We start from the raw sequence: 27,248 nt of genomic DNA, 5'->3' as shown, positions 1-27,248 counted from the left end.
TCAGGATTTATAAAGTATGTTATGACATAGGTTAACACAGAATAACGTGCAAAGATGAATCCTTACAAACAAAGTTTAGTTCACAGTACTAAATTATCCAGGCATGACTGCAAAAAGGTCATCGGTTATTTCAGACACTGGAGCACGAGTCCCGAACCGGCTGCCGTTCGGCGAGGCCCGACACAGTCTGTACTTAACGGACCTCAAATAGGCAGAAGCAGCTCAGAATTATAACCTTCCCCAATTATCAAAAAAGATTTTCTATTTTTCAGAGAGCCAGCTGTTCACTCCAGGCTCCATGTGCTCAGGACACACCAGTGTTCTGCTGTCTGCCACAGCTGACCATGAGGAGTAAATGGAGAAAAGTCTTAAAATACATGAGGCAAACTGAGCTTAATATGAGGCTGTAAAATGAGCTCCAGCACAGAGTCACACTGCTCTTTCATTAGCCGAGATACACTCAGAGCGGCACTTTGTAGCACATGTAGAACATTCTCTCGGACTTTCTCTGTGAGTGGAACGGCCGTTTCACAACTCACACTTGAACGCTGAAATCCTGTAAGATTAAAAACAAGAATTTCATGAAAACTATGATAAAATACTTGGTCAATGATATTTTAGTCCACGACTAAGACAAGGTGGCACTAACATCATTAAACTATATCTTGCACTATATAAACATGGAATATAATTCCCGAAAAAAATATTAGACTAAATTGTTGATTGAAATACAAACATTTTATAAAATTCTCTATTTCTGATGATGAAAAGAGGAAATGTATTGTGTTTTAATAAGTTCAAATTCTTTCCTGCACACTCAGACTGGACCTACCTAAACACAAGGTAGTACAACACATATCATACAGTGACGATAAAACAACATGACAGCAACAAAACTGATCGATATGGAGTCTTTTCAAATTTGCTTGTGAGAGAAAATGCAGCTAGCAGTATTGTCAGCGGAGAAAACCTGCAGCTACAACATCACTGGGAGGAAAACCAGGAACCTGAAGAGAAAGCCCAGAAACTGAGATAACATGGTGTAAATTACGCTGTTTTGAGTTAAATGTCGGGTCTTATGGATACTTGGATGACACCACAGGACCGCTATGCAGGCATTTAATGTTTTTTTTCTGTTTGAAGACATGGTCACCACTTGGCACTTACTTCAATTGTATTGGATTTGGCTGCAACACTGTTTACCCCAAAAGTGTTTTGTGGACTCAAACACTTCACCCACCCCTCCATCTGCACAGTGGTGAGTAGATATCATTTTTGGTTTTGCGATTAAGTCTGCATGCATAAAAGCATGTTTAAACACAGATGTTATAAGTCAAACAACTCTGAACAGAGTTGCTCATACATGCACTTAGGTTTACAGAATTAGCCCTATAAAATGCAAACAGTAACAGTAACAGTCACATAAGGTAAGAGATAGTCCACAGATTCAGTTTAGAGGAAGAGGCAGATCATGACAGAGCATGCAAATCTATAATCAACACACAAGCATGTGTGCTTCCATTTTGCTTTTCTAGCACTTTCACTATACTTCACTACAGACCTTTTAAGAATGTATTTTCACTCTTCCTCTCACTTCTCAAGTGACCCCTGAGCTCAACTGAGAGCAATAAGGTGCAATGAAAATTAATGATAACTACAAAATGTGCAGAGGAGATTTGTGCCTCACACCATGCATGGCGTGTTCTGGAAGTGATTTGGGCCGTTCTTTATCTTTTTCTTTTACAAGGGAGTTCAACATTTAACAGCTTTCCTCCTCTCAGTCATACCTCATTGGGAGGAACGGTAGGGGAGATGGCTGGGGAGGCTTGAGAGTCTTCTTTTCTCATGTATTAAAATTTAGTGAGTGTTTATTTTATTTGCAGTATTTGTATTTGTATGTATATGTTGTTAAAATAAAGGGATTAATTCAAACTAATAAAGTCTTCCATGTTCATATAGGATGTGTTATTGTTGTCAGAAATGGGTTTGAATAAAACAACTGATCAATCAATCAATTGTTTCACTTCATGTTGGGTGAGTGGTCTGAAGAAGAAAAAGGAAGAGGAAGAAAACCTTTTGATTAAAAATAGATTATTACAGCAAATCTGCAGCCAGTCAATGAATGAGAGGACCAATGAATGTGCACCATGGCTCATTAAGAACAATTAGCCACACAGCTCTATGGGCCCTAAAAGGCTGCCATGTGAAATAGAAACCATCATGGAGTCAGGACCAAAATAACCAATTAACATCCCCCACAAAGGAGGTGGCCATACATGAGGGCATGGGGCCAGTAGAGTGACTTTATGATTGAAGATACGGCTGGTTGGTGTCAGGGCTGCGCACTAAAGCTTAGCAGTTTTGCACGGATTGCACGGTTCGTAGAGTTTGGCTGGCAAAGCGTGGGAACCGGCGACGCCAGATCTTACATCTCTTTGTTTTTTGACATGAATATTGGCCTTTCAACGCCCCCTTGTCCTCAGCATGTAAAAAGAGCTGCCAATCTTCAATTCCAAGGTTGACTGCTGGACTCAATCAACACGTCCATCAGTCAACCCTCTGCGAGATCCAATCCATCTATTGTCGGCCAGGGTAAATATACAGGAATGGTGATCCAAGATGGTGCGGGGGTGATGACGGCTTCACTCCAAGACTATTTAAAGCACTGCATTTAAAGTGTGGCATGTTTTCTCCGTGACAATGGCAAACAAAAACTCCCCTGAAAAGTAATCCATCATGTCAGCTTCCCAGGAGGCAAAAATCTCTAGTCTGCCATACTTCTGCCTTGTTGAATATATCAGCTCGTTAGCTTGTAAATATGTATGATTGTAAATGAGCCAAATATGCACACAGATCTACGTTTTCTTTAACTGTTTTTTTTGGTTAATGTTCTTCAAAACCAAACGACAGTACATAGTCACAGGTCAAAAGTGAAAAGCTCACAAAAATGCGCACATATACACACATTGACTCTTGTATACACACAAGCCATCCCTGTGTTTGTTTGCCTGAATACAGGTTCTCAAATGTTTGACTCCCGTAATGCTGACTCTCTCCCTCTCTCTCCGCTGTGGCTCTAAACTAAACTGGGCTGGGCTGGATAAACCCTAGAAAGCTTCCACATGTCCCTGACCACATCTGAAGTGCCCGCACCCTGTGCCAACACATGTGATGCCCGCAACTCCATGTTCCAGAAGCCGTGGTAACAAACCAAACCTGTAATCTACCCACTGGGCAGTGCCACCCTTTAACCTCGGACTGCTGCCATGCCCACCCCAAAGCCGTCAGTGCAGAGGAAACAGCTAATTAGTTCACCAGAGGGCCGAACAACAGAGATAAACATGCTCTTGTGAAAGCGATAAAATGCCTTTCTGTGCGTCCCGAGGAGTTCAAAGGGTGGGTTTGTTGCAACTTTCAGTTATAAAGATTGAGAAAGTTAAACACGCTGCAACTTCAACCTTTTCATTTTTCTCCCCCATAACCACACAGGGCTGTGTCTAACTGCAGTCGACAGCAGGGCCCCTCCCGTCATTACAGTTACAGCTACACCTGATCTGGAATGAGTTACATTCTGTTATGCCATTGGCTCACAATATTGACATGGTTCATAAACTTTTCTCACACACTGCTTTTCCCTGATATGTTTGATGACTGTACGTGTGGAACTTCCTTCAAGATGCAGAGACAGGTCACACAAAAAACCCACTCATACAGGTTAACCATTGAGGTGTTCGGTTCTGTGGGGCCAGTTTCCAATGTTTAGATGTTTAAAATTTCAACCTCAGACTCATTGACCTTGGCTCATTTTCTGTAAATAACATAAAAGATCACACTTTTAATGACTGCACACACCCCTACATATGTGGTGTTCAGGTCCTTGTTTTATTTATAGCTTCATAATTATTCATTTTTAAAAATCTTTCACTAAAAGACAAATAGCACTTTTATTCATAAATGTCATCGAACAGAGGAAAGATGCAAATATCAACCATATGCTATCTATAGTTCTTGTGATTGATTTAAAAACTCAATAATGCAGTGGGTCCAACAGACCCACAAACATTGGCTGAGTAACAAAAACATGAGCACAACTCAAGGGTTAATGCAGTGGTTCTCGAACTGGAGGGCAAGGCCCCCCTGAGGGGGCATAGAGTCACTGCAGGGTGTGGATTACCTGGGGAAATATGGAGTGAACCTAAACTGAATACATTTGGTTTGTATAGGAAAATAAACATGAGTCTGGTGATGCTCTATCATGCTTATTATACTTTTATATGGCAAATATGTTTATTTTGTATTTGTTGCTTACTTTAATCATTGATAAATACACAATTGTTTGGCAGTGAAGTGTAACCTTTTTTCTTCCGAAGAGTGATAGGATGAAACACAATACTAATGTAAATTCAACAACACATGATTCCTTTGGCAATTTTCTCTGTTCTTTTTGTCTTATTTTCATCATTAAGAAGTGTGTATTTGTATTTGTATAGTTTTATCTGCTGCTGTTTTAAACTCCTGTCTCAGGCCTTCCTTGCACAAGTTTCCAAAGAGGCTCACATAGTACAGTACAGGTTAACTGCAAAGAGTGGTATAAAGGAAATAGGGTATTGATAAAACAATCTAACCATGTCTAGGTATATATACTGTATCTCCATAATATCCTGCACTATTTCTCATGCAATTGTGAGAATGTTGCTATGAGTAGGAAAATAAAACATATTATACACTGTAGCAGAGAAACTTCTCTCAGTGAAAGTAAGGAAATCCTTTCTTTCTTCAGAAAATAAAATAAGGGTTTATGACTCACTATTAGACTAAATAACTGGTTTAGATGGACATTTTTGTCAATGTGCTGACTCAGAAAAACTCAACCCAAAAACCCTTGAAAACCTTTCCACTCACTGGGAAAACTTAAAAATGATGTTATTCCCCATAAAGCCATGATTAACTTGAGATTTAGAGATAGGACAAGACGAAGGAGGAGGACCTTCCGGCTCACAGCCCAACAACACACAAATCCCCACGTCCGCATAAAAATCCATCAAACTGTTGGATGTAGCGTCACTCCGCCCCACCTCTTTGCCTGTGTGTTCGCTGAGCTGCAGCTTCAATGGAAGTGCCCTCTGGTCTGGGAGAAACAGCCCCTATTGACAGAGACCTGAGCCTAACACGACAAGAGAGGCCTTTCCCCCATTGAGTCTCTCTCAACCACAGTTGCGGATCAGACACGGAGACAAAAGCCCACAGGCCTTCAACAGGGAGAGGGCTCAAATGTTTGGCACTGCGATATGGGTCTGGCAGAGATGTGTGTGGCCACAGAGCACTTCTCTATTCAACCCTGTGTGGGAGAGGGAGGGCTTTCTTTTCATGAGGGAGAGGCGAGGCTTGACAAGAGACGGCCTTCTTGTGTTACTTGTTTATCAGTAAAACCACTTGCTGAAAGTGATGTCTGGTGATAGCCATCTTAACCTTACTTTCCTCTCATTCATTACATTCATGTTGAATTAGTGTCACCGCAGCTTTTTTGAAGTCAAGTCATCAGTATAAAATAAAAAAAGGGCTCCAGAGTGTTTCATCGGTGTAAGTAGATCAAAGAAACACTAAATGGGCTAAACACAGGTAAACCACATCAGTCACACTGAAAAGCTGTAAAAGCCATAAAGAGGTTTAAAATGTGTTAATGTAGATCTTTAATCTGCACATAAAAGACAGGAAATCACATCTGCGAGGTTAAGACTTTACTCTTGTCAGCACTCTGGGGTGGCTTTGGTAGAGCGGTCTACCTCCAACCAGAAGGTCGGTGGTTCAATCCTCAGTCTTCCCCATCTGCATGCCGAGGTGACCTTGGGCAAGATACTGAACCCCTAAAAATGGCCCCTCATAGATGTTGAATGCACTAATTGTAAGTTGCTTTGGATAAAAGCGTCTGTCAAATAACATGTAATTTAATGTGAAATCTACAGTCGAGAGTCATCACTTTGCAAAAATCACAATTTTGTCTAACATCTTTGCTTTGTCCCAAATCCTAAGACAAGACCAACAAGTCTTTTTGATGCACTTTACTATAAGGAGAGCATTTGTTTACTTCTGGCATTTACTTTTGGTATTGCACTGTCATATTTATTATGGCATATTTATTTAAACACAGTGAGAGGTTCTCTGCACAGACACATTCACAACAACAACAAAACCTCTGCATTATTGAGGCAAGAGGTGGAGCAGCCGGGTGCAGCAGACAGAGACAGGAAGTGAGATATTATCTCTACTGCGGAGATCATGTGATTTTCTTGACAACACACAGCTTTCTTAACAACACAAACTCCTTTGACATCGTTGTCGGTGTTCTCTGTGTGTGTGTTTCACCGCTTTTTCACCTGGAGATATTGGTTTTCTTTTTTTCATTTTTGCTACTGTCACGCATTAGAGCATCTTCAACCCCCCCCCACTTGCTCGCAGTGAATCCACCGGGGGATCCCCTGCTGTGTTCACACATCGCTTTCTCCTGGATTTCTACGGACTTTATGGGAGGCCAGGCAAAGAAAGTCCACAAAAACTGCGGAGCATGTCACTCGGACATTTGCGGTCACACATGCACCTCCTCCGGAGAAAATACGGAGGAACTGCGGAGTTCAGTTCATGTCTGAAAGCAACTATTGTGAGTGATACTATTGCCACTTGGAGAGCAGAGAGCGGAAAACTTTTGTGCTAGCAGCACAAAGAAGCATTTCTTCAATTGCTGCCAATACAAAAGTTGACTTTGAATGAACCTGAAATGAAACTGCAGGGGGAAAGAAATTTGCCTAACATTAGACGTGACTGTGAGAAAGTCCTCAACAGCGGTTGACTTCGCCCACGCTGTTCTTACACCACACCAGTGGACCTGGATTCACTTCTGGGGGTGATGTCAGAGCTCCTCAGACCAGCAACCTCTCTGCAGCTGCCCAAACAGAGAGCAGAGGTTGTTCTCATAAATACCGCCACCAGCGCCATCTATTCTACCCCACTATTACTGCCACATGTTCTCCCACAGTGCACTCTGGTCCCAAAGAAAATACTGTCTATTGCAGTAGAGGTGCAGTATACAGCAGCATCTCAGTTGATCATATTAATTTTTGCAATCAGCAAAAAAGAATAGTGGTCATCAAAGGAAAAGAAAGAAACAATAAAACAGGGATTAACAGTAGACTTGGAATTAAAGAGGTTTCCTGCCTTGAGGTCTCAGAGCTGAATACAATGTGTCTCAGACATGCAAAGTAAGCCTATTTGGAAACCAAAGCTCATAAAGGAGACAAGCAAATATTCACAGTCAGCAGAAACCTAAAAAATAAAATTAGAAACTTGCTATCACAAGAAGCCTCGGGATGAGTTCACTGGTTTGGTTGGCAGTGACCCACAGTTGGGGGGGAGGAGGGCTTTGGCCAACAGCTGGAGGAAAGACTGAGTCACATGCCTCCCTCTTTCTCCATTCCTGCTCTAGTGTTTATAAACACACATTTACATACATGCAAGCACACACGCAAAAATTGTGACCTTGATGCAGATTCAAGTGATATCTTACTAAACAGACCTAGCCTTATGTTTATGTACAGGTACATAAACATGTGATGCTTCATAAACACACACAACAAGCTAAACTTAACACAATCCTGGTTGTGAATCAAAGAAGAACAGGGAGTCTATTTAATCCTGCTGCAGGAGAGCACCCACACTCCACGACGTCCACATTGTCCAGCAGCAAAACCATGGCGTCCTTTTGTTTTATCAATAGCGGCATGTGTGTCTAGACTCTGTAAAAACAGCTGGTGGGAGTAGGAGAGTGGATCGGCCAGCGGAATGACGGATTCATCCCATAGTTGTCATAGTTAGGATTAGAGGACACAGATGAGAGAAATGGTGGGTTGAAGGGAGACAAATACAAAACAAAAAAAAGGAGCGGGAAAAAGAAAGAAATAAAGTGGGAGGGGTGGGTTAACTCTTTTATGAAGGTCAAAAGCAAACTGATCGGGCTGCAGGCATCTGGCTGGTGGAGTAACTGGTTCACCGGATGTAATGGACGAGTTGGACTGGCCCAGTATCCATGACTCTTTTAGGCTCTGATCAGCCAGCCGACCACGCTTGTTATATAACAGCAAACCATCCAGACCACGCACCACCAAACAGCTCACCCTCTCGCTGGTGCTGCCACGTCGAGAAAGAGAGATCTAGCATGCAGCAGGCAGAGCCTTTCACAGGCTGTTTCATGCTCAAATGCGGCCTGAGCTGGAAGCAGAGGAATCTTTTAAAGCTGCACAGGAAAAGATTGTTTGGTAAACTTACACTGGCTTTTGCTGTGAAAGTCTAAAAGTGGGGTTTACACAGAGGAGAGCAAATATCCAATTACATATCTGCCTTCAAGTGAGGTCACCAGCAGGGAATCTCCCCAAAACACAGGAAGCTCTGAAGCAATAAAAGCACTTTGTCCACTGAAAAGTAAACTCATCAGAGATGGTGAACCTCTTTAGCACATCCCACAGATTTACAGTGTTTTCATAAAACACTTGTGATTAGGGATGCGCAATAAAACCATATCTATAATTACATTTCATTCGATAGCAATATAACAAAAGTTCTATATATAACGGTATATTTATTATGCATTCTGTAAGCACAGTGAGAAGTTATGCGGTTTAAATGTGTTGCTGTTTAAGTGTTTGTCATAAAGAAGAGTTCAAAACCACAACCTTCACTCAAGAGGAAAAATTAGTCATCAAACCAAATAGAAAATGGATAAGAATGAAGAAGTGCACATGTTTCTCACCCAGTTTTTGCTTTGTAAGCACAATGTCACCACTGCACAGCCAGAATATATCATTCAGAATACGTGGCAGTATCATGTATCTGATTAACCAGCATGATGGTGAGCATTTCCCAAATTCTCAGTACAACTTACATTTGGTGTTCTGGACAATGATGCTTATTTTGCATCTTGAATGTATTAAGCAGCTGGATTTTTGGACTGTTTTATCTGACATCTGATTTGAAACACAGTCAAGCTGTTAACCTCAGTGAAGTGTCACATTATTCCAATCAGATGTGGATGTCTTCAACAATTAAAGAAAAAAAATTAAGGAACGCAGAACCAAGCCTTGCTCCAGGCCACCAAATCTCATTCAGTGATTTCAACATGTCTGTGGCCAAACAGTCTGCAAAAACAGCAACAAAACCTTACTTTGAAAGTTTTTCCATCTGATGACCAGGCACCAAAGAATGTGAATTGAAGTCTTTAACACGTTTAGCTTTGGCCATATCAGTATAACCAAACCAGAGCTGTCCGTAGCATTCACATGTCACCTTGGTAGAGCATTGGTAGAGCATCCAGGAGGCAGGACATCATGTACTGTATAAATTCCACTCCAGAAAGCTCAATGTTTTTGTTTCCAGTGCATTGACAACTGCGTTGGCCCTCATCACCAGAAGCTCTCAAACCTATAGTTGAAGTAGAAATTTGTTGACATTCGCAATCTCACATATAGCCCCTCCAGAAAATGTCCTGTCTTCAGTGTATGTCCGAAGTTTGTTTCTTTGACAGACAATAGTTCTCCCACCGTTTGCACTGGGCTTAATTACTAAGCCCCAAACTGCCCCTGACTGCTGTGCCGACAGTGTAGGAAGAAGAAGAGAAGTGCAGCACATAGAAGCATTGTATGAATGTGTGTGTTAATGGGTGGATGGCAAAACTGTGGTGTAAAGTGCTTTGAGTGGTGATCTAGACTTGAAAAAGCGATAGAGACCATTTACTATTTATTTACCAGTTATAATAATATAATAATAATTACTGCAATGTTTTATCCAATATCTTTTAACTTTCTTAGATATTTATCCATCACTTTTAGCTAATCATTCCAACTTATAAGACCTGTCCAGGGTGTACCCCACCTCCCACCCAGTAGCCTCAAGCTACCCCGCGACCCTCAAAGGAAAAGAGGTATGGATAGATAGATGAATGGATGGATGGATGGACATTTTCGTGAACTATTTCAGCAGGTTTCCTTCACTTTCAGCCAACCATCACTTATCTGGTACTTTCTACTTACTATTTGCGCTGTTTGAATAACTCAGTCATTTATCAATATGCAACATGTGTGGATATACGTATTTTTTCCCTTCTACTCCACAATACTGCCATCTGCGGTACTATATCATATGTACCATGTATGTAACATCCGTGGTTTGACTCTGTTCAGGGACCTTTGTTACCATGAATAAATCACTGATGCCTTTGGGAAATATTTGAGGGAAAATGTTAAAGTTTATAGAAACTGAATATGCAATTAGCAGCCTCAATCAAAAATATTAGTATTGGCCTTCAGAATGTGTCTGTGGTCATGAGGACATGGAAAGAGAAAGAATGCAGGTGTTAAACCATAGTGTGGTCTTTAGTGGTTTCCGCTGCAGAGGCAGCTAACCAAATCTAGTTTAGACGTATAACGTGTTCGCATGTGCTCTCTTATATTTTTTAATTAGATTAAGTGGATAAGTGTGTGTTGGGGGAGTGATAAAAGGAAAGAGAGAAAGGGAGAGAGCGAAGGGTATATAGGGAAAAATAAATACATTCATGCCGGTATGTGTGTTCGTGCTCACGCTCTATGTCTGATCTGCAAAGCATAGAGTGGACATGAATCTGAATGGAAGTGAGAACTGAACACAAATGTCCAACACAAATACAGACACTCACACTCAAACTATTGACTCGTCCCCTTTAACACTCTCCACTCTCTCCTCCTCACTCATAAATTATCTCCAGCCCTCCATCTATACCCTCTCTCCTTCCACTTAGAAAGACCTGAGAGCTTGAGAGCATCACTGCTGTCAATCATCCAGCTACTGCCCTTAATGATGGGATATCTCTCATGCATGCTGTGTCAATCATCTGCATTGTAGAGCCATATGGAGCCGGCCTGCAGATGTTCTTGGATTTCACAAAGGCAAATTCTGCAAGCTTCATGGTAAACTTAAACCATGTCTTTTTTTAAAAAACTACATATTGGGCCCACGCTTCACAGGAATGCATTTCCTGATTTGAAGGAAGCAAACCGAATGGCATCACTGCACTCATTGTTCCTGATGGCCATCACAGTCATCCTACTCTATATAAATCCTACAGGCTTCAGCAATCAAGTGGAAACAGTAGGAACATAAGAAGGCCATCTATCCTGAAACAGAGTCATCCTGCTGTGGCTACACATCAGCTCACATGTGGCCTCAGAGAAACATGACCTAAGATGTGTTTCAATACCAGATCAAATAATGATGCTGACCAGGCCAGAAGTAAATAGTGCAAAATAGCTCTAGGACTTCAAACTTTATTCTAAAAGATGTGATTAATTATGTTTAACATGTAATGATCCATTGTTGTATATATGTTTTGGTTTTAATAGATACAAACTACAGTTGTAGTGGAACTCTATGGCTCAGAGATACAGTTCTTAGCCACAGAAACCATGCTTAGTTAATAGTCTTTTCATGGTTTTCACTGGCAAGTAACAAAATCCAAAATTAGAACTATGACTGTTGTTTTTTTAATTGCATGATTTTTTGGGTGTTGATGGACACAATTATCCAACAATGCATTGCCCAATAGAAATGGAGGCAAATCTCTCCTTCAAGATTAAGATTGAATACTTTGTTGCCAAATCAACAAAGTTGATTGGAATTTGTGTTGACGAGCTCACCCAAACCTGGTGATACATGTTAACTCCAGTATATTGAGGAAACCAACCCAGCAGATAATGAGCACATATAATAAAATATTTAAATATTTTAAAGGGAAATATTTGCTATCTTCTTGTATAATTTAAAGCTGGTACAAACATTTCAAGTATTGTATTTTCTTTGATGTTAATGGAAGCTTACAAAGAAAAACTAAGTAGTATGAACTGTAAATACATGAAACAGTGATTATTTGAATCCAACTTTTCCCTGTACTGAAGTCTAACATCTAACACACTGGATCTTTGATTTCCCAAAGGAGAAAACCCCTTTGTTGTTAGGTTGCACTCCCCTGGGATGAGTAGAGATGAAATAATTTCCTATGGTTACTTTGGTTGCTGTATCTCCTCATCGCCTCCCCATTCAATTCTCTGAATTCTCAAGCTTACAGTTCTGGTTTGTCTTGGCTAACGTTTAGTTGGGGACAAGCATGAGAAGTGCAATCATATGTGTGGCTTAGCTTTGGAAAGAGCTTAATCAGGGATTCCTCTGAAGGTAGAGCCAGGAGAGAAATCAGATTATTTGATGGAGCAAGCAGAAGAGTTAGGCTGACACCCGGTCAACATATGTTCACCGAAAGTCTGTCAGAACAAGTCAAAAACAAATATAAGCACATTGCTACAAAACGCCTACTAATTTCTCAGCATGTACACAATGTCTGCAAAGTCCACTGGCTTAGACATTTGCTTTAATTTACCTCAGTCAAAAGCACATCTAAATATACCAAGTGTCAATGTCAACATCCAGGGGACAAGAGGTGAAAGTCTGAAACAGTAACGTGAGCATGAAGGTCAAATATGTCTGCGCTCATTTCCCATGGAGGTGAAGTGCTGTCACGCATCCTAAAGGCAAATGACCATCTCCTCTGACGTCATTTCAAAACAGCACACATGCCAGAGAACCATATGCAAGTTATTTGGACTCACCAGATGTAGAGTGTTGGTATAAGTCTGACACTGGGTGACTTTTTCAGACGACATTCTCCTCGTCTCCCACTACAGCCCTGTTATTTTTGCCCAAATACGACATTTTTTGTTTTTTCGTCTTTTTTGGAGAAAGTTTGCCATTGAAATGATAGTGTGCAGGGGCAGTATCAAAGAATGGAAAACCTCACACAGCCTTGCGTAAATAACTTTGCATGTGCATGCTTCAATGAATTAAGCCATGAATTTCTGTGTGCGTAAAAAAAGGTTTGAGGGTGGATGTGTTTGTGTCCACTGTACTGTGGGAACATTGAAACACTCAAGAGCTGGTCTACACTGGTCTTAAAGGGGAAGTTCCCTCTCTTGTGGAAATTCCATTACAAATGGCCAAAATAAATCTCCTGTAACGACTACATGGTAACACACACGTTTGCTTTGGTGCCAATAATAACCACCACACGAAAGGGAGAGAGATGACATCTTTGTTCCTGTCATTGCTTCAAAATCTTCAACCTGCATAAGTATCTCTGAACACACCCAACATGTGCTTGTTTTCATTGAATATCACATTTCAACCACAGGCTCCTATGAAAAATCTAGCTCAGCGATATAGTATACAATAAATAATGCAATAATGACCCCTAAACTGTTCCCAAACTTGAATTACTGCCTTGTGGTTAAATGGCTCCGCCAACCAGTCAAGTTGCAGTTTGCATCCATTTTATCATAATTAGAGTATGAATTCATAAGTTATGGCCAAACATTTTTTAGGTCACAGTGAGCGTGACCTTTGACCTCTGACCACCAAATTCAAATCAGTTCATCCTTGACTACAAGCCAGATGCAATGAAATTCCGTCCAAAGGTTCAGGAGAGGAACATGACGGATACACATATGTACAAATGTGCATTTGGACAGACAGACGTAGTGACGACTATGAAGGAACTTAATATAAGGCAATAAGTGTATTTTCTCATAATTAGCATATGATTTCTTAGGTTATACAGACATGATGTCTCAATAACCTTGACCTTTGACCACGGAAATCTAATCACTACCAAGAAACTAAATAGAAATAAGCCAGTATAAATCTATTATTTTTGTATATGGCCAAAAAAAAGCTGCAGATTCCCAGTTTCATTTTGCTGTAAGAAATAAAAAACAGTTTTTACATATTTCTTTACTCATCTTCCACAAGAAAGATGATAAGTCATTGACAGCCAGTTGCCTTTTCTGCAGAGGACAAGGAAAAAACGGCTTATATTAAATTCTAGAGGACCCACAGTACCAAATTTAAGCCATTTTTGTTCGAATTGAGTATAAGTGGGAAACCATACTGTCTCAAAACTCTGGCAATATATTTTCATTGTCCCTTGAGGCCATGAAAATAAAGTGAATGCCCATGAAACATTCCTGTTTTCACCAACTTGTCATCCATAACAACTTTTCTCAATTGATTTTCAAGTAGAGATGCATTAATATTATAATATAACATTACATGTACTATTGGATCTTATGCGACCTTCTGTTGAACCTAACCTCTTTTTTCCACAATGATATACTGTATTAGCGTGTATCCTGCAATGACTTACAAGCAATCAAAGACAGCTCCTGTCTTTCTCCTCCTCGTGTTAGTGGACCATCAGTGCTTATTGATGGACAGGACTGCACCCTCAGCCCAATAAAGCTGCCAGAGGGAGAAACACCAGACCACCTGTATGAGGTACCAAACTAATGGTTCATTCAATGCAATATGAGAGACAACAACACACAGGCTCATGTTCGTCGCCAAAGACGTCTGAGGATGAACCCTGAAAGCAAAGTATAATGTTAAAGTCACATTCAGTTTGAACTGTGGAACATTTTATTTTTGGGTGGCATATCAGATGTCTTTGACTGGTATTGTGTTTAGAAGATTGGGTTTTATAGTTCATGTCTATGTGCTGTCTCCATGGAATGTGCTAGGCATGGGTGTCATATGAAACACACAAAGAAACTGTTAATAATCTCTAGAGCAGAACAGAAGCAGGGCCTCACTGTGTACAGATTGTACAAAGCCTCAAAAATGGGGCAATGAGTTCAACAAATATTAGTACATTTTATTGCTACTCAGGGTTAGGGTTAGGGTATTGACACATTGATATCTCACAATAGTTGGTGATAAGACAGGAGATAATGGGCTGTCTTTGATTGCTTGTAAGTCATTGCAGGATACACGCTAATACAGTATATCATTGTGGAAAAAAGAGGTTAAGTTCAACAGAAGGTCGCATAAGGAGAGGGTAATATGGAAAGATATTATCAGTGAAAGGTCACATAACACTGTTTCAAGGAAGGCAAATGAAATAGAGCAGAAGAAAAGGTACGATAACACGAAATGGAATGTGACTTATCATTAAACCTAGAAGCTAAATAAATGGCCAGTGTCTTTTTTGTCCATGTAAGCTCTCATTTAAGAAAATGTCTGTATTCAGTTTGAAACCACACCTTAACATGTCGCTCTTTGGTGTCAAAATCCTGTAGATCTTCTCAGCAAAGGCCAAATGGCCCCCATCTGACCCCTTAAAATGGCAGTCCCCACTGGGTTCAAGAGGAATGCCCTGCAAATAATATCCTTTAAAATCCACCCCTTCCTTTCAGGAGGAAGAGGAAAAGCACAAATCATCACCATCCATCTCTTCTCCAGATCCTATGGCCTGACTAGGCTTTTCCCAGTGAATGCCTCCCAATAAATGTGCCGTGGAGGACCTGCATGTGCCCTCTCTTTCCTAAACAATTTTGGTCATTAGAAGGCCAAGCACTTGAACTTTGTGCACTGGGCCAGACACATTCAGCAGAAAGATCACTAGTGTTTTCTCTATCAACATGTTTGTCAGATAAAAGCACTGAGAAGAAGCAGGCTGACAACAAAAAGAGGAGTTATCAAGGTATAGCTGAGTTCTGTGTGCTAAATTAGATTCATATGCTTGGTTTGATCTCCCATCTTTCTATGTATTTGATCTAAATTACAGCTTTTAATGACACACTGGAGTGTAAGAAAATATCTCGACAGCCTTAAGAGTCCTGAGTTAACAAATACTGTCAGCTAAGTGCTGTTGCCAGGATGTAAACAAGGTTCTACACCATGTGATGAGATGGTGATGAGAAGTCTGGGATGCAGCAGAGCATGCAGACTGAAGCGTTTTGTTGAGAGGTAGAAGCGGATCCGTGTTAAATTGCATAGTAATGAAATATGCACTATTTCAGAACACATCTGACCAATAAGCAGAGTGAATGCTCTCACGTTGTTTGTAGTGATGCATTTTGATTTGATTCATAACCATTTTGGTAAGCTGTGTTTTATATTGTCTGTTTCTTTCACAGTATTTGACGTCTTGTGTATCAATTCCCCTGCCTGTGATACGATTATTATCAAAGCTTTCAACATGGACAGCAACTGCACATCTCTTGTGAGGGTGTGTACTTCTCACTTTCCTGAGTCATGATCCCCACCTAGCAACACTGAGCTTCGAGACTGACCAAAAGAAGCGTCTTAAATTCCTCATCCAGAGCAAATATGCAAGCGCAGTGCTTCTTAAATCAAGAGGTGTCAACTTGTGAATGTACAGACACGCTTGTTGGCCAAACAGCCTTGAAAACCGAGCCAGTGTTGACTTAGGGAGGGCAGCCTTGAGTGGGTGGAGGTAGCGGACATGTAGCGCTCTTCAAAGGCAGCCAATCCCCTTGAGGCAGCCTTTTCATGCTGAACAGTCCAGGTCCCTTAGGAGCCTGAGTGTTGCTGGGAAAGGGTCCTAGCCTAGATAGAATTCTGCAACTCTGTGAGTCCATCCAAAATGGCTCGTGGTGCATCGGCATTCACTGGTCATGTTCAGGTGACAGTATGGGACTTTGCTAGCCCTGTCTGGCTCACTGCCTGACTTATGTTTATTTATCTCATTTGTAACTCTAATGTTGTGTGATGTAATGTAATTTGTAGAGTAATGTTTAAGCTGCAGTTATAAGACCGTGAAGTGTCCACTGGCTGAACTATCTTAATAGCACAGGAAATCCCTGATTAATCTCATTGTGGTCTCAGAGACGGCCAATCCTATTTCACTGGCTGTCTCAAAATAACTGTCTGCTACTGAAGGCAATACCAAGAAGGAACCAGGATACTTTAGCATCACCATAGAGGGGAAATAAAGCTGTATTTGCATTGACATTCTTTCTGTTGTAGCAATTAACCACAGAAGTCTCCCACTCACCTCTGTGACAACAGTTTGGGAAGTACATCAATATCCACACGTGGACATGTCAAGCTAATGTCCGGGCCCCAGTGAAAAGCATTTGCCTTGTGTCAAAGCGAGTTTCTCTGATGGCAGAAATGACCACCTACATGGCAGCTGGTTCTTTAAATGCACTCAGACAGTTAAAAACAAGGAAATAAGAGAACTTTTCTCTCCACAAAGCAACAGCATTGCTACTGTTTAAACACAGTAAAAGGCCGGAAAACACAGTCACTAGTAATGCAGGAGCTCATGGTCACTGGTAAAAGGCAAGCTTCACTTGAGAAAGTAAAAGCTATACCAGGGTTTTGAAGGTTTTTTTTAACTGCTTTGTTTGTGTTGGAGCAGCTGGTGATGAACAAAGTTATTTGGAGTAAGGATAGGCTGGGTGGTGGTGTTATAAACTGCAAAAGATGGATAATGAAACAACTGAATGATGAAATTACTGATTGCATTCTAAGTGCTGATCAACTGGTCTGCTAGCTTAGTGCTGATTTGTTAGATCATTATTTCTATTTTCTATTTAGTTTTGGTTACTCCTGGAACTTTATTCTCAGGAGGGAACTGTTTATTCAACAGATAGTAATAGAACATGGAGCAAGTGAGCTTTCTAACTGTACATGCTCCGTTGTTAACAGTAAATAAGTTCAGTGAAGTTTTTTACTAAGGCACATTTGTACCATTGCCTCATGTTTTATAACTGTCTGTTAATTAGTCCTTTGCATATTGCATAAAACTTCAACAGACTGCATTTCAGAATCTCCTGTTCTCTCAAAGGTCAGCACTGTCAAGTCAACTTACTATTGGTCAAAGGCAGAAATTGGTGGGTCAAAGTTCACAAGCGCTTATCTTGATACCAATAATGGTGCATGATGGAAGCATATCAATTGGAAATAATCAAATTTAAATGCTGGTATGACTGGGACTTTAGGGCTTTATCTGACATTTTTACATTTTGTATTTAACGCATTAAATCCATTGATGCTAACCTCCTCATTGTTTGTATACGGCTGCAAGTACACAGAAGCTGTCAATCATCACACAATCAGTCATACTGTCAGTCTTCTCACAGACCTTGAGAAAACTATTTGTACATAATGGTCATGAGTCCACTATGAAGCAGAATGCTGAAACAAAATACTACCTTTAAATTCTTGACTGTTACAACAGTCAGAGCCCTCCTCCACTACTCTAATATAACAGACAAAAGCCGCATTGAGGAGCAGAGGAGGAAAAGACAGCAGGGATGCTTGAGATGAGCTTCATAGGAAGGTGACGAGGCTCAGACTGTCTCCCCGTCTCTGTCTGGGACAAGCTAATGACTTTTCCATTGTGCTCACATGAATGAGGACCATCTTACAAAAAACACAAAGGTGAGCTAAGGAGATAGGGGAATTTAGAGGGACCTGCTTCTGTATAAACAGCTTCAGAGATGTGTGTGTGTATATGTGTGTGTGTGTGTGCCGACACAATTGAATTGATAGTCTGATCATATTACACAAAGTTTATTCAAGCCAATCCTGAGGAAAACACTGATCCCTTGATGTGTCTGCAGTTTAACAACCAAATGAAATGTTTGTGAACTTGCCATGTATGTGCCCTAGTGTCTATGTGTGTGTGTGTGTGTGTGTGTGTGTGTGTGTGTGTGTGTGTGTGTGTGTGTGTGTGTGTGTGTGTGTGTATGTGTGTGTGTGTGTGTGTGTGTGTGTGTGTGTGTGTGTGTGTGTGTGTGTGTGTGTGTGTGTGTGTGTGTGTGTGTGAGTGTATGTATGTGTGTGTGTAAAAAGCTCAAGTTTGCAGGTTACTGGAGGAGAATAAGCATGCACCCTCTCTGTCTGGCCGATCCACTCCAGTCCATCAGAGGAATGTCTGGTCACTAGCAATGCGTGCGGTCGCCCTGAAACACCTGGCCACACCTGGGACAACCCCTCCACCCCAAACACACACACACACACACACACTCAAACAGTGTGCGCACACATTCACGGAGCTCTGCAGTCCACCTAGGGAGGGGGATTGACAAGTGCAGCTGCTCTGTTTGAAGCCTGAACAGAGAACGGTTTGTCCCATTTTTTACCGCTCGGTTAAACGTAGCCTTGTAATCTGATGACCATCATCATCGTGTTCAACCTCACATAACCACTGTCATTCATTTCAAAACATCCTGTAACATATATACACACACTGTTATTTCAACATCATTTCTGCTCAGAATCAGACTGATGACTGATGCAGATTGATGTCAGAAACCCATGTGCAGTAGCCGTACAGCAATATAATTAAATAGATAAATAAAGCATTTAAAAGGTCTTGATTGAAGGTTTGAAAGTTGCTTGCAGTTGGGTGAAATTCAGCGGTACAGCCCAAGATTTGCGGAAATGCATTACTATCATTTCTTTCTCATGCCGGCACATTAAATATAACGCCACAGCCAGCATGCAAATAGCTACATGAACAAAAACTTACATCTTACACTTACGTCACCTGACGACAGAATGCATCCTGAATCGGTCTCCTGTGATGAGCTGCTCTGCTTGTATTTATATTTGTACCACAGGTCGGGCTGTTCCTGCTGCCCTCGCTCCTCTCAACACTCCGCCACGAGTGCAATGCATGATGGTATATATTGCTTGGTTTTGTGACTATCAGTTGTAATCTACTTTTCATGATGCATTATGGGAAACAATGTGTGCACTACTGTATATAGGGTATAACAAACTTCACAAAACATTCAGACACCGCTACAAAATGGCAAATTCATTATATTAGTGAGTGATTTCGGGCAGAGCCATTATATTCATCAGGGGGAACATGAATGTCCACATTTCATACAAGCCATCCTTTTCACTCAAGCCAAAAATGTCAACCACATCACCACAGGCCTTCACCCTCTGGGGACCATGAATGGCTAACACCTCAAAAGCTCACCTGTACAAGATCCCAAAAAACATCCCACATGTCAGAACTACAAGTTGCCACATGCTTGAGATATATTTTAGCTTCGCACAATGACTTCCAAGACTTCCTAGATGTGAGCTGACTGACTCATGCCTGGAAGTTAGCTGTCACTACTTGCAGTCTTTATGCTAAGCTACTGTAAAATAGTCACACTTGGCCTCTAGCTTCTTACTGTTTATCTTGCTGACTTGATTTTGGTATCAACCATATCATCTAATCTTTTGACAGCTATCCTTATTAGCATTGTTTGTTCCTAATTTGTTTTAATTTTTAAAACCACTGTTCTATCTTCACAGACATCCATCACAGGATTTCCCCTGAAATGTTGATGATTGGTGGATAGGGGCGCAAGACTAGAGACCGATAATTTTAGAAAGATTACCACGGTCCATGGGAACCTTGGCCAGCAGCACAAACAAAGCATTGCTGTAATACTTCGTCAACGCACACAACTGTCAGCGTCTTGACTGTGCAGAAAACAAACTTTGGCCCCGTGTCATGCTGACATGGTGACTCACTGGGAATAAAAGTTCCAGACGCCACTGGCTTAAGTCTGCGCCAGATCATCAGGCTGCTTTCTCACAGGCACCTTTAACCAATTGAGACATAATCCTATCAGAGTGCATGGACTGTTATAAAAACATTATCAGGCCTCACCAGAGATACAGACCAGCTGGAGTACATTATGTTTCACATGGAAAGCTCAGCAAATTAGTCACTGTAAAGTAACAACCAAAGCACGACATATACACAAAGAAGAGAGCCAGGCAGAAACTCATACAGAACTATTTCCACATAAGAAAATAAAAACTCTGCATATTTATTTGCATTCATTTGACTGTTGCTAAATTTGTTTATGTGGCTCTTGGTAAGAAATGTAAACCTGGTGGAGGGATAACATTTCTGACGAGTGCATCAGCCAAACCCGAGTAAATCTAACATGTGACCCTAATGGCTTCCAGTTTCAACAGAGGGTTATCAGGACGCCATTTGGCATACCAGAACATCCTCAGTGCCCAATCAGATATATTGTTGTTCCACTATTGCTGAGAACAGAGATTCTTAATTTGAGTCTTTCATCTGGCGGGCCATCGTGCGGTGTCATATGTGGAGCCTGTGGTTACAAATGGGGCATCCAATTGCAGCACTGTCTGTTCAGGAGCCCTATGTTTTACTCAGCATTCAGAGGCTCAAATGATGCATGACATTGCGACTCAGAAAACCTCAATAAACAAAAACGTTGCTGTTCAATCAAGGGGATCAATTTGTATTCTCGTAGGATTTAGCGGTAAAAGGCATGATTGACAGCACCATTTCTCACTCAGGGACCAAATGTATTTGAATGCAGGTCTTTGCAAGTATAGTTAATTGTTGGAACAAGTAAAACACGCCTGCCAGACAGCTGCTGTAAGACCGTAAAAAATGGTCAACAAACAGACCGAAGCTGCACGTCTTATTCTCCTCAACCTTTCTAACTGTCTGCACATGTTACTGACTTCAACCACAGTACAGAGCCAGTGAATGGGCATCTGTTGGTCGCCGACACACCGGCAGCTCAGTTCAGTGTTGGAGGTGAAACAGCATCCCTGATTGGGTGCTAAGAGGGTTTTTGAGAAGTTTGTTGTTGTTTTTCATAGCCGCGGCAGTCGGAACCAGCGTCAGAGGGACGTACTGAGGGCCGGGATTCACACAGATGCCTCATTAATGTGTGATCAAGAGAGACAGAGGACGTCTGTGAAGCGTGGCCAGCGCTCTCTTCCTCGTCACAGAGAACCCTTTCTGCATCTTGCACCCCACTTCATCTCTTTATTGCATGGTGAACACACACCTATAATATCCGGTTCCACCTCTGGCGGAGGGAGGAGGGAGTAAGGAGTGTTAACCAAAGAGGAAGGTGAAGCTGTGTGAGTGTGAGTATGTGTGTGTGCCCATACATCTGCTCTGCATGTATATATGTGTATGTGTGGAGAGATTAAAAGGAAATCGAATCCTGCCGGGGTGAGTACAGGCTGCTTTCAGCGCTGCGGCCCTCAGCATCAATTAGCAGGTTGTGCTGTGACTGGCTCCTTAGAGGTGAAGTGGACCAGCTGAGGGAGGTAAACACACCTCATCCCCAGGGCTCGCTGAAATCAGAGGGAAGGCAACAATGTGCCACTGCCTGAGCCACAGAAGCTCGCCTGTGCCTGACTGCTAACGCGCTTTAGCAGTCATTTCCTACCTTCTCCTCCAATTTCCTCGCCCCAGTTCATGTACGGGACTGACAGGGAATGGTTCACCTGGCTGCTTAAGGAACCCTTTTTTGTGCTATTACTGTAACGTGTGTGTTTGGTGGAGCCTGTGTTTTGAGTTATTTAAGCCAAATGAAGAGAGGATCAAGTTAAACAATCATTCTGTATGCAATGACTGTTTGGATAACGTCTTAAAACAATGAAATAAGAAGGTTCTCTGTTCAATCCGTTTGTGTGGGGTTTGCATGTTCTCCCCATGTCTGTGTTGTTTTTCTCCAGGTACTCCAGCTTCCTCCCACAGTCCAAAGACGTGGAGATTGGGGTTATTTGGAGACATTAAATTGTACGTACATGTATGTGTGAATGAAAGAGGGAATGGCAATACACTGGTGAACTGTCCAGGGTGTACCGCAGCTATCGCCCAATATCAGCTGAGATTGGCTCCAGCTCCCCCAGGATCCCCAAGCAGTACAGATAATAGATGGATGGAGATTCCCCCTTTGTTTTTGTTTTCAAGTTGAACAAACTGATGCACTCGTAAAAACTGTCTTTAAAAACTGTTTATAAAAGTCTGAAGGCCAAGAGAACTTCAAACAACAAAATTGCACAAAATTATGAGCTCATTTGAAGATGGACAACTTGAAAGTGAAATGAAAATCCCTTGCGTAAAATAAAGAACAAAGGCTCCAGTAACATTCACTCTTAACAAAAGAAGAGAGCAAACAGAGTAAGGGAGAGCAAGAAGGACAAACAATAACTTGAGAGAGTTGGTGTTAAGATGATTTCTGTGAGTCTGTCAGACAAAGCCCCAGATCACAACAGAACTGTATTAAAACAGACGAAACATCCCTTGTTGTAGACCAGTCATGCTTCCACATAGATTTAGGTCAACCTTTCCAGCCCTCTTTAAGAACCCCACTGTACACTGGGTCCATTCAGGGCCCCAAGGTGTAAATTGGGATGTAAACAAACAGTACTGGGCCAGCTTCTACGCACTGAAGCTAAAGGCCTACAGATTGACCTCTCACACTATACAAGCATCCTCGTGGTCTAAAAAGAGAAGGTTTTCAAATCAGATCAGTAAGAAAATGTTCTCTTAACAAATTTAAGTTTTATAAGAAGAATATCAAAAGGGGTTGTTGAGACAAAAATATTTCTCGTATCAGCAACAAACCACAACCTGAAACAACACCATGGTTGGCTCAAATGTTGCTGTGAACAGTGAAGCTTCACAACATGTTGATGAATTGAAGAATATAAACAACAGACTGACCACCAGACCTGAGCTTTGGTACCATGTCTGTGACTACATAGCAATAGTTAGTGATCATCAACAAGTGGTTAGCTACACATGATCAAATGAAGTTGATATGTAGACAGAGAACAAACTGAAGCAATGAGAGAGATGTCGGATAACATAACAAAGCCAATAATAAACCTAGCCATTCCTTGAAAATTCTCCAGTTACATAGAGAAAATGCAATTGTAGACTATCACAAACAGCAAAGAACTAAGTGTAGTCAACAACTAAGGGTGATTTCACACATGAAGGGCCAGACTAATGTCTGAACCAAGGGTCATGCCTTTGTTACGATTGTTTACATTCGATCTGGTTAGTATTGGTTTCTTATTGTAATTTAGGGAGCTGACAAAGACTTTTGTGTGACATATGTACGTCCTGTAGTCATCATCTACGTGAGCTGCATCTACCTATACTTGATATTGATTAGTATATAGACAAGCGTGTGTCTGACGTCGATGTGTTTTCATTTTTGAATAAAGTGCATATAAAAAGAGAAGTCTTTCCGTTGAATCAACCGGTTCATTTTCACTGTAGTGACACGCAGAATTTGAAAAGTTCAAACACAATTTGAAAACTTGACATTTGAAATATTGGAGTCATAGTGCTCAGCTCTGTCCAGATTAGCACTACACTTCCCTTGAATGCGATCATTTATTTCACACAGGAGATGTTTTTCTAGTTTCTATTCCATTTTGTTGAAGAACCGGATCTCTGTCTATTTTCTACTATAATATAATCCAACTCACTTCCAGCTTAAACGTTAAATTGAGGTGTACTGTTTCTAAATTACATTTTATTAAACATATTCCACTGATTAAACAAACATGAACTACGCTTTACACCAACATGACATCTGCATGTTGGTGTAACACACCATGGTTGAAAACTGTGGCCTAATTTGTTCCTATAATGTATCTCTGTGCACACACCTCACCTCACTCACCCCTGCACACCATGCACACTTACGCACTTTAAATCAAACACACACAGGGTTGATGCACAGTATGTAGCGGTGTCGGAGTGGAGTCATTAAGTTGACCGACAACCGGGTCTCTGTGCAGCCACCACAACACCACCCCTCACCCAAACACACTGGCCTGTGTGAACTCCACTGTCTCACTTATCAGCTCGGTGTTGACACCACTCCGGGTGGCAGCTCCTTCAGCCGTGATTAAACTGCCTGTGGCTGTTATCACACAGGAACTGCTGTCATACTAAAAGTGAACAGACTCTGTGGTCTGCAACATCATATTTTGGATTTTGTATCTATGAATTCAAAGTGAAATTAGCCAGAGCAGTTTCAATGTGTTCCTGTCGCTGCCCACAGGGAAACATGAGGATTTGTCCAGTGAGCGTGCAGAAGTCAGCTCAGAGGGGGGGGGAATTAGACTGCACAAGTGTTCTAAAATTAGCCTGACGTTGACAAAGAGCAGTCAGACTATGCTCAGTGTTCACAGTGCACACTTGACGTTAAGAGTGACCCTGAATCAAGCCAGTTGTTTTGATGGCCAGTCAGCACCATGGACAGAGACCCTGTCACCATAGCCTGACCTGTGGGGCCCCATCCCACCACACAAACCAGGAAAACACTGGAAGGACTCAAAGGCTGCCAGGGGCTCTTTTGTTAAAGATACATTTACAGCATGGGGAAAAAGGGGAATATTCAACAGTTAATGCTGGTCACTAAAATCATGTGAGAAAACTCAGCACTAAAATGAAAAGAGGTGCCTTACTAGTGGCAGCCTGTTGTAGCTCTTGCTCACTTGAGCTTTTTGTCCTTCAAACTATAGTCGTTTTGATTCTGTTGTTCATTTGCTTGTGTTAATGTTACATATTTACTTATTTATTACTTTGACTGATGTCTATCTTTAGCTCTTCTCTTTGCTGCTGCAACACAGCAAATTTCCCAGTTGTGGGACAAACAAAGGATTATCTTAAAAAGCTTGTACTTATAACGAAATGATTGACAGATATTACCATTGCAATATCATTCACGGTGATTAATTGGATTTTCATTGAAAAAAATATTACAATTGCTGGAATCTGTACTTATCATGGTCCCTTACATCTGGAGAACAGCCGATGATTTGTGTTCCATTTGTATTAGTATATTGTGACACATCTTAGCTCTATCAAACAGTTGCAGCTGTGATTTGGACACTGCACTTGGCTACGCTGGGATTTTGATAAGGTTCTATGTATCTTTATTTATAACTTGGCTTCTATGTCATGAGTTGCATGACTAAGCAACTTCGATTGTTCCTCTTTGAGAGAGGAAGTTAAACCAAGCCTCAATCTTAAATGTCTGTAGGAGTCTGTAGAGGCAGTGGGGACTTTCACTGACTGTGATCGCTGTCCGCTGTCGCACTGGTCTCACACCGGTTTTAACAATGTGAGGCATCACTTGTTGCACTGTTAGTGAGGATGAAGATGGGCTGGAATGGTCATGTAATACCTGATATAGCAGTGATATAATAGCCTCTTTAAATCTAAATATAACCCTAAAGCTGAGACCTAAACCTCCTGGCTGACGCTGCGTTCATTGACTCCCTGGGAGATCCAGAAAACAAATTAAAAAGTTGTCTGATGTAAAACATGATTCACATCTCAAATATTTTTTGTTGTTGCTGCTTTCATGGTGAGTAGAGGAGGTGCGTCAAGTGAGTATGACGCTAAATGTAACACCTCATTAAGCTAAGTGAGCATCTTTAACATTAGCACTGTAGCACCTTGTTAGCAAAGCGTTGCTACAGGTTGCTATAGGGCCTGCGTCTCAGTAGCTGTTAACTTAGCACCACGTAAAAGTTACTAAACCTATTGAGTTGTGATATTAATGAACAGCTCCATCTCTCCCCTCCACACCGTCACAGGGATATTTGAGGCAGGTGTGATTTCCCACGGCCCCTGAAGGCAGCACCTAGCCCGGGCCGCTCAGTCTTTGACAGAAACTGACGTTGGAAACTCCAACGCAGCGCGTGTGTCCCGCCGTGTCCGCGCTCACCTTGTTGAGGAGGGGGCTCCGGGTCACATCGCAGCCCCTCTTCTTGGTGTGCACCAAGGTTTTCCCGCCGGACCTCTGCATCTCCGTGTCCACCGACTCCCGCCTGACCAGTCCGTGTGCCATGTCTTTAAATAGAGCGACGCCGGTGAACTATTGTGAACTCAACAAGTGCAGCCGCTCAGCCCAGGTCGCTCATGGACAGTGAGTGTAAGAAGAGTCACAGCGTCTTTATCAGTCCCCAGCTTTTATTGTTCCCAATCAGTCCCCGCAGATCCGCGGGCCACCAGGTTCACTCCGTCGCACACGTGAACCTGGAGGGAACTTTCCCTTTCTTCCACGCCTTCACCTCTCCAATGTGATGACATCGTTTTACACTGTTAAACTACATCACATACATCTTTTTTTCTGGGGTTGATTTATGAGAACTGCAGGTATGCATGTTGAATTTAGGATTTCTGTGTACGGATTAGGCCCCAGCACAGAAAATAATATGAGCCATGGGCCTTCATTTAAAAACATTCATACTGTTAATTATTTGCTTATTTAATTTATCAGTGGTGAGTAGATAATGAGTGGATTTTAATTTCTCTGTGAACTATCCCTTTAAGAGTCTTAAAAATATTTGACCAGAGCTCAAGCATTACATGAGAAAAGAGAAGCACCAGCATATTACTTAAGGAAGTGAGGTTGTAACAGTAGATTAATATTAGCACTACTGTCAGTATAGTAGTAGGTATAGTCTAGTATTAGGGCCACTTAAAGGGGGGAAATAATATTTGAGATTTCAAGAATAAAGATGAGAAAAGTTGTACATTTCTGAGA

General features: G+C 41.5%; 1 protein-coding gene across 1 annotated transcript in view; it reads right to left on the bottom strand.

The window, feature by feature from the left end:
* me1 (malic enzyme 1, NADP(+)-dependent, cytosolic) overlaps positions 1 to 26,679 on the bottom strand; it is an 84,010-nt gene extending 57,331 nt beyond the window's left edge. Inside the window, exon 1 of the mRNA XM_034612128.1 lies at positions 26,427 to 26,679. Coding sequence (XP_034468019.1) covers positions 26,427 to 26,549 — 123 coding nt within the window. The 5' untranslated portion in view covers positions 26,550 to 26,679. The remainder of the gene's footprint in view (positions 1 to 26,426) is intronic.
* Positions 26,680 to 27,248: the final 569 nt, after the last annotated feature.

This window comes from Hippoglossus hippoglossus, chromosome 16 (assembly GCF_009819705.1).
Source record: "Hippoglossus hippoglossus isolate fHipHip1 chromosome 16, fHipHip1.pri, whole genome shotgun sequence".
In the NCBI taxonomy this organism is placed as follows: domain Eukaryota; kingdom Metazoa; phylum Chordata; class Actinopteri; order Pleuronectiformes; family Pleuronectidae; genus Hippoglossus; species Hippoglossus hippoglossus.
The sequence above is the reverse complement of the archived record's forward strand: the minus strand, read 5'-3'. Positions and strand labels throughout refer to the sequence as shown.